This window comes from Lolium rigidum, chromosome 4, assembly GCF_022539505.1.
Source record: "Lolium rigidum isolate FL_2022 chromosome 4, APGP_CSIRO_Lrig_0.1, whole genome shotgun sequence".
Taxonomy (NCBI): domain Eukaryota; kingdom Viridiplantae; phylum Streptophyta; class Magnoliopsida; order Poales; family Poaceae; genus Lolium; species Lolium rigidum.
The window spans coordinates 194,341,380-194,349,364 of record NC_061511.1 but is presented as its reverse complement, the minus strand read 5'-3'; the positions used below and the strand labels follow the sequence as shown (position 1 = coordinate 194,349,364).

The 7,985-nt window shown below is 42.1% G+C and overlaps 1 protein-coding gene across 1 annotated transcript; it reads right to left on the bottom strand.

The window, feature by feature from the left end:
- Positions 1-4,782: 4,782 nt before the first annotated feature.
- Positions 4,783-6,012, bottom strand: LOC124647986 (putative histone H3.3-like type 3). Its single transcript, XM_047187823.1, has 4 exons — positions 5,758-6,012; positions 5,607-5,681; positions 5,435-5,510; positions 4,783-4,835 (listed from the first exon to the last, which is right to left on the bottom strand). The coding sequence occupies exons 1-4, from the start codon at positions 6,010-6,012 to the stop codon at positions 4,783-4,785; spliced, it is 459 nt and encodes a 152-aa protein (XP_047043779.1).
- Between the last annotated feature and the right edge of the window lie 1,973 nt (positions 6,013-7,985).

Genomic DNA, 7,985 nt, shown 5'->3' with positions numbered 1-7,985 from the left:
GATAAGACAACCATCTAGCTACTGCTATGGACCCATAGTCCAAGGATGAACTACTCATGCATCAGTCCGGAGGCGGGCATGGTGATGTAGAGCCCTCCGGTGATGATTCCCCTCTCTGGCAGGGTGCCGGAGGCGATCTCCAGAATCCCCCGAGATGGGATTGGCGGCGGCGGCGCCACAGTAACTTTTCTCGTATCGTGGCTCTCGGTACTAGGGTTTTCACGACGGAGAGATTATATAGGCGAAGGGGCAGAGTCGGGGGACGCTCGAGGGGCCCACCCCATAAGGCGGCGCGGCCAGGGGTGGGGCCGCGCCCCTATGGTGTGGCCGCCTCGTCGCCCCTCTTCGTCTCCTCTTCGGACTTCCGGAAGGCTCCGTGGAAAATTAGACCGTGGGCTTTTGTTTCGTCCAATTCCGAGAATATTTCCTGTGTAGGATTTCTAAAACCAAAAACAGCAGAAAACAGGAGCTGGCGCTTCGGCATCTTGTTAATAGGTTAGTGCCGGAAAATGCATCAAAATGATATAAAGTGTATATAAAACATGTGAGTATTGTCATAAAACTAGCAAGGAACATAAGAAATTATAGATACGTTTGAGACGTATCACACACCATTAGGATAATAATTCCAGACAAGTTTTACCCAAGGAATATCCTTCTTGTTGAAAAAATTATGGAGATGCTTAATAAGCAAAGCTTCATTTTGTTTCTGGAAGTCCATGATACCCAGCCCACCTTTCTCTTTTGGCTTACAGATCATATCCCATGAAGCTAGGGATTTTCCTTTTGTCTCAGTATCTCTAATACTCCATAAACACTATCTTATAATTTTGTTCATCTGAGAAATAATTCCTTGAGGAATATCCAAAGAGCATAGAAAAGTTATAGGAATAGAGCTCAGGCATGATCTAATAAGCTGCAATCTCCCCCCATATGCCAGAAAGGAAAGAAGTGGACACCAATCTTCTCTCCATTCTGTCTACCAAAGGCAATAGATCCTGAATTTTTGGTCTAGTTGTACCCAGAGGCAAACCCAAATAAGTGAAGGGCATTGTGCCCACAATACAGCCAAATTCCTGGGCTAGATGTTGCACCTGCTCCTCTGATATATTTATAGGCAACATACATGACTTATGGAAGTTCACAAACAATCCAGTAGATTTACTAAAATCATCGAGAGCCTGCTTCAAAACCATAGTTGATTGACATCAGCTTGCATAATTAGAAGGGTATCATCTGCATACTGAAGAATTGGAAAATCCTCATCACCAGTAATGATTGGCAAGTGTAGCAGATTTTGGTGTAACAGATCATTAACCACAGATTGTAACACATCACCCCCTAACACATATAGTAGGGGTGAAAGAGGGTCCCCCTGCCTCACTCCTCTTCTGCATTTGAACTGCTTTCCAGGGATGCCATTAAGCAAAACAGAGGAAGACCCAGAGCCAAGAAAACACCTGACCCATCTGATCCACTCATCATTAAAACCCTTATGCTTCAAGATCTGCACTAAAGCTTCATGCTCAATTGTATCAAAAGCCTTTTCAAAGTCCAATTTCAAAATAATGCATTCAGCTCTAACAGCTTTACATTGATAGATGTATTCAAAGGCCCAAGCAACACAATCATGAATTGTCATGTTTATGATAAAACCATACTGATTTTTATGGATATACATCATAATTTTATCTTGCAGTCTATCTGCAGCCATTTTTGTGAGGAATTTGAGACAACAATTTGTGAGGGAAATAGGTAATTTTCTTAGGGCTTTGACACTTTGGAACCAGTGTGATATAAGAAGTATTAATTTGTTCCAAATTTACTCTATCATGATAGAACTCCTCAGCCAGCTTGTAGAAACTTTCCTTGACAATTCCCCAGCATTTCTTTAAGAAAAGACCATTGAAGCCATCAGGGCCAGGAGCTTTGTTAGGAGGCATTTTCCTAATCACATTATCCATTTCCTCTGATGTAAAAGGAGCAATAAGTACATCAAGTCCATCCACCCTTTTAATTAAAGCATGAAGGTCCAAACACATATCAATTTCTTTAGAAGTTCCCATTCTGTTTTTATAACTATTAAGCGCCAAGGCAGCCATTTCTTGATGATCAGTGACAATTCTTCCATCATCAGCAAGCAGACTCACCACATTAATCCTCCTGTACCTAATGGTTGCCATAGAGTGAAAATATTTAGTGTTCTCCTCTCCCAACTTCATCCATCTTGCAGTACACCTCTTTTTCCAATAAAGAAATTGAGCATGCAAAAGCTTTTCATAATGAATCTTCACAATTTTTCTGAAATTCTGTTCCATAGTGAAAAGGCCCCTCTCCTCCTCAAGATTATCAAAAAATAAGATGACAATATTACACTTGGCAATTGACTGCTTTAATTTTGACAAACCAGTCTTCCATTTCTTCAAGGCTTGTCTCAAAAATTTCAACTTTCTAGCCAGTACAGAGGCCTCATTTTGTCCCATGACATTAATGCTCCAAGCAGAAGATACACAATCCAAAAAACCAGGTTGATCAACCCAAAAATTCTCAAATCTGAAAATATGAGCCTGTGGTATAACTGTGTCAATAGAAACTACACAGGGAACATGATCAGAAGTGGGTTTTGAGAGAGGAAGAACCATAGTATTTGGGTAAACAGAAGTCCAATTTGGGGTTGTGAAGAACCAGTCAAGTTGAACTAGGAGAGGATTATTCTACATATTAGACCAAGTAAAAGATCTTCCTTTAAGAGGTAGCTCAAGCAAGCCCAAGTGGCTAATTAATTCATTGAAGATAAACATGTCATTTGCATCTCCACCAGGAATACTTCTATTATCTTGGGATCTAATAAAATTAAAATCCCCCATGAATAACCATAACTCATCATCAGGAATATCAAGGTTGAATAACCACTGAATGAAGTCATCTCTTAACTGCCCCTGACACGGCCCATCGGTGAGTAGATTTAGAGTAGCAATTCTCATTTGGAGTGAATTCCAACAAATGATATCTTCCTCTTAAGAGTTTAAAATTTGAGTGGATTTGATTGAGGCCATTGTGGTAGGGAGGAGGAGAGAATCAATAAGGAGAACATTCCAAGACTTTTGGAGAGGGATCCAAAGACCAGACACCTTAGCTGGATAGGTATAACCCTGAGGCTGAATGATAAGATCAACGTCGATCTTGGTCCAGGACAAGCACCAAGGCGTACTCCAAATTGAAAGATTCCCTATGGCAATCTGGCAGAAAGAGTTTTGTTGAAGCAGTGGGATAACATTAAGTTTGAGATCTAGAGAGCTAATTTGGGGACGTTGGGCTTCGGCCTCTAAATCGACGAGTCACTGAAATATTTGGATTGAAGGATACAGGAGAGCTAACTTCTAGGATTCGATGCAATTCTCAGGAAGGAGAAAGGATAAGCCCATAATTGACAGCCTGAAGATGTCAAATCCCTAAGCATCCCTTTCTTTTTTGGTTCGCAAATATTCTTCCAAGCTGCAAGACAAAGAGGTTTAGAAGAAGGCTCTAAATCCACTCGTGTCCACCAGAAGTTCCTTATGATAGAGGTCAGTTTTCCTAGAAACTTTCTAGAGAAAATGATATTAGACATGTAATAAACAGGAATGGAGTCAAACACATAATTAATAAGTTCCACTCTCGCCACAAGAGATAAGGAGTTAGTTTTATAAGTTGAAATTTTAGATTTAAATTTATCCAGGAGAAAATTGTCCTTCATCATATTTTAGCATTAATCAATTACATAATTGTTCAAATTCCACAAATACAATTATTGGATTTTTTCACCTACACCCATTGATAATTACCTTGTAATGGGTAATGTAATTAAAATCTCACAAAGGGTAACTACTGATCGAACAAGCTCTATTGTGCTAAGAGCTCTCATAGCTGTTAGAAGATTCAGGGTGAAACTACTGATCGAACAAGCTCTATTGTGCTAAGAGCTCTCATAGTTGTTAGAAGACAGAGGGAACAACTAAGCTCTTTCAATATGTAAGTCATGTCATGAGAACTACTATCACTTAGCACCCTAATTCTGAAGTAGGTACAGTTGTTCGTACCAATAGTTCATTAATTAATCGGTAAAGGAAAGTTCTGATTCAGTTGTAATGAGAAAGATGCAGCTATAATTACAAAGTCAAATGTCTGAATTTTGGCTAACTAGAGATGAGCCAATGGCACTTTCATCAAGAAAAGAACATGTAAAAGTGTTCTCTTAGGTACAAGATTATTGCAAACAAGAGAAAGGAAATACCAGACTATCTTTGCGTAAACATTGAAGTGCCTCTACCTGGAATGAACTATAGTAGAAGCACAGGAAGTACCAAAAGTGCATCTACTCATACAGTTACGAATGTACATATTCATGTGCAATGCTAGAATCACATTTGTGCAAATAATTCGAATCTATCTTGTCCCTGTGCTCCCCTAATAATAATAATAATAATAATAATAATAATAATAATAATAATAATAATAATAATAATAATAATAATAATAATAATGACAGTAATAATAGTGAGCAACAATTACTAGTAATTTCAGAATCCATATCATAGTGTTGTTCGCAGAAACTCTGAATTAGACCAATTAAAATGGAGCGAAGGCTGAAAACTCAACTGAGCCCTAACATGCATCAAGTCAGAACCGACAAGCTAACCAATACACACCCACACTTGTTAATGATACACTCACAAACGTAACCGATTATTATGACCACTATATTTGCACACCCCGACCCAAGAAAAGCATCTTCCATTAGTATTACCAATGCCTTTGCCCCCCGATGCGCCTGGCAAGATGTATGTCCTTTTGCACTGTAGCAAAAAAGGTCAGGTGAATGAGGGCATGCCAATCTATACATGTATTTCCATTATATATATAAAGTAATTGCTAGTTGATACCATCAATTTGTTAAGATAGAAACAAGAACGATGATGATGATGATGAGTGACATCAATTTGTTACGACAAACAGTACGCAAGTAGAAAATACAGACATATTTTACAAATAAAAATTCTTATTTTGATACTATGTTTGTATCCTCGAGATGGGAAATAAACACAGAGTTATCTGCAATGGTAACCAACCAGATTTGGTGTCTAAATGCAGGATTGAAAATTCTAGCACACTAGCCATAACTTTCAGAATATGTACTGTTTGTTCCACATGTTCGTTGAGAAAAAAGAATAGAAGGTCCTGTTGAGATCTGCTATTTGTAGATCTTCTTATTAATTATTATTAACCATTAGAATTTTTGCAACTTTAAATAACATAAAACTAAATATCACCTCAAATAAAAGCAAAGATGATACTGTGATTGAAATGTTTTGATAACTTTGGCATGTTTCTTTCGCAATTACCAAAAATAAGATAAGTGCAAACGAAAAGAAGTGCTCATTCAGTGACAACTTACTGATGGTAACTCGCTTCGCGTGGATGGCGCAGATATTTGCCTTTTCAAATAAGTCTACCAAGTGATACTCTGCAGCCTGCGTATGGAAAAGAAGAGAAAACCATATTGAATGCAAAGCAAAATATGATGAAGGACAGTGACTGGAAGTACAACTAGGGCATTACTGACTGACCTCTTGCAGCGCGACGAGCGCTTCAGGAGTCCAGCGGTTCACATCGGTGGAGAGGGAGTCATTGATCTCCTTAACCTGCAAATTCATCGATCTAAATCATGGACACCCTGACTGACAGTGACAGAGCAGAGGACACGACGGAGGCACGCACCAGGCGGACAAATGGCGCGAAGGGGAGGAGCAGCCCGGTGAAGTTCTGGTACTTCCTGATCTCCCGCAGCGCCACCGTGCCCGGCCGGAGCCGGTGCGCCCTCTTCTTCTTCTTCTCCGGCTCCGGCCGAGGCTCTGGCGACACCATCCGCAGCGGCGGCGGCGGCCTCCAGGGACGGGAGCGCTCGAAGCCGGGCGGCGCCTCCCTGGGCTCCAGCCTGGGCATCCTCGCCACGGTGTGCTTCGTGCGGGCCATCGCGGCGGCGTGAAGAGTAGTGTAGGTACGCCGAGCCGTGCCGTGCCGTGCGTGGTGTGACTCTAGCTACTGAGCTTATTTGCTAGCAGTCTGCGGCGAGTGTGTTGAGTACGAGGAACGGTCAGTCGGGCGCTTTCGAATGATTTGGTTGGCAGCTGACAGATGTGAAGCAGCGATAAGCCGTTAGTTTTTGCCGACTATCAGTGGGTGGGGAACAACAAAAAATCTACTACTAGGAAAATACTATTCGGCACAATAACCATCCTCAATTCAAAAAAAAAAAATTCCAAGCACGGAAAATTGTGCAAAAATATGTAAGCTAAGGATGGGTAAAAAGTTAACCTTGTTAAATTTCGCAAAATGTATGAACATTTTTGGCTTTACAAGAATCACCAAATAATGCACGGAACAAATTGCTATGATGCAGGTTATGACTTGTGCTGCACAACCATTTTCAGAAGATGGTGCCAAAGCTTTTTGAAATTTATGTTATACAAAAAAAATTGATGTCTTCAGATTCTAGCCGAAATCTACATCTACACTACTTAAAAAGGAGGAAGGTGTTCCCTATTCTGCCACTACAACCCCTTCGTCATCGTCCTCTCGTCGCACGTCGCTCGCGCAAAACTGGGCCAAGCCCAACAAATCACTCACGCTCTCCGCTATACCGTCCTTCGTCCGCCCGCATCGTCAACGCACATTACCTTGCCTCCTTGCCCTCTCCATTCCCCTACACACTTGATCCCAGACCTAGGTCTGTTCCCGGCCGCCACCACCTGAATCCTGGACACATCCCCTCGCCCCTGACGATGGAGGTGGAGAACTGGAGACGGCGATGCCCAATCCCGCGAACGGATCCGGGAAGGGCGTGGAGACGCATGCCGCGGAGCTGGATGAGGTTGTGGGCGGCGAGAGTCGAGACCCGCACCCGGCCGCATCGTCCACCAAAGGATCCGTGGACACCGCGACGTCTCCTCCCACCGATTCCTCCTCCATTGGTTCCATGGCCGCCACCTCCGTAGTCTCAAGCTCTGCGATGAGATCGGATCCGCCCACGATGCTTCGTTCGTCGCTGCCTCCAGGGCAAACCCTGATCCCCCCACAGGTCCACGTCCACCAGATCTGCACCGAGGAGAGATAGGGACGGGAAGTGGGAAGGTGAGGACGGCTCCTCGGGCTGAGGGAGAGCGTGGTGCCCGGTGGATTATGAGCGCTTCCTCGATGCCCTCCTCGGACCACTGCAACGGGATGTGCTATGTTCTACTCTGCCTCTGAATAATCTTGCGTCCCTGCAATAGCTGATTGATTCTTCCGGATTTCAGGTTTGGACGCAACTGAAAGAAGATCGATGAGCATCAAATGGTGGATTTCTTTGCCCACAACACCCAAACGACATGGTAAAAACACTCTAACTAGAATTCCAGTTTTGTTCATAATCTAATCCGTTCACACATTCTTGGAATCTTGGCTTCTTGGGTTGCTAAGCATTAACCTTCAGCATTTGTTGTGCATGTACACAACCTTCGAATTCACTGTATTCACTGTACATAAAGAATGGGATTACGGGTGTTGACTCGCTAATTATGTTTAATTGCCAGTAACTCAGGAAAAGAAGTAGGATAGGCTGGTTGCTAGAACCTGGCTCGCACAACTGCACTGTGTTCTTTGCCAGGAGAAGGTCCTGGTTGTATTAAGGTGTGTAGTGGAACCTTTTCTACATGCACTTATTGTTATGATGCATTGAATAAATATATGCATTTTGTGTGTTAATACCAAAGAATGATCTAGGAGCTTGAATCGACTGCTTATGAATGACCAGAAAACAAATATTCAAGATAGTTGTTATCTTGAGAGCTTTGACTGCTAATTTTTACAACCTGCTAATCTTTCCTTTTGTTAGCAAATATTAAGTGGAGTGCCTGCGAGAAATATATGCATGTAGTTTCTTTTCGTCAAATATGTATATTTGTGGT

Coding starts and splice junctions, on each gene's coding strand:
- LOC124647986 (XM_047187823.1), bottom strand. CDS start 6,012: ATGGCCCGCACGAAGCACACCGTGGCGAGGATGCCCAGGCTGGAGCCC. Junction 5,682..5,757: donor TCGCGCCATTTGTCCGCCTG/GTGCGTGCCTCC, acceptor ATGAATTTGCAG/GTTAAGGAGATCAATGACTC. Junction 4,836..5,434: donor CGCGAAGCGAGTTACCATCA/GTAAGTTGTCAC, acceptor TTTTTGCTACAG/TGCAAAAGGACATACATCTT.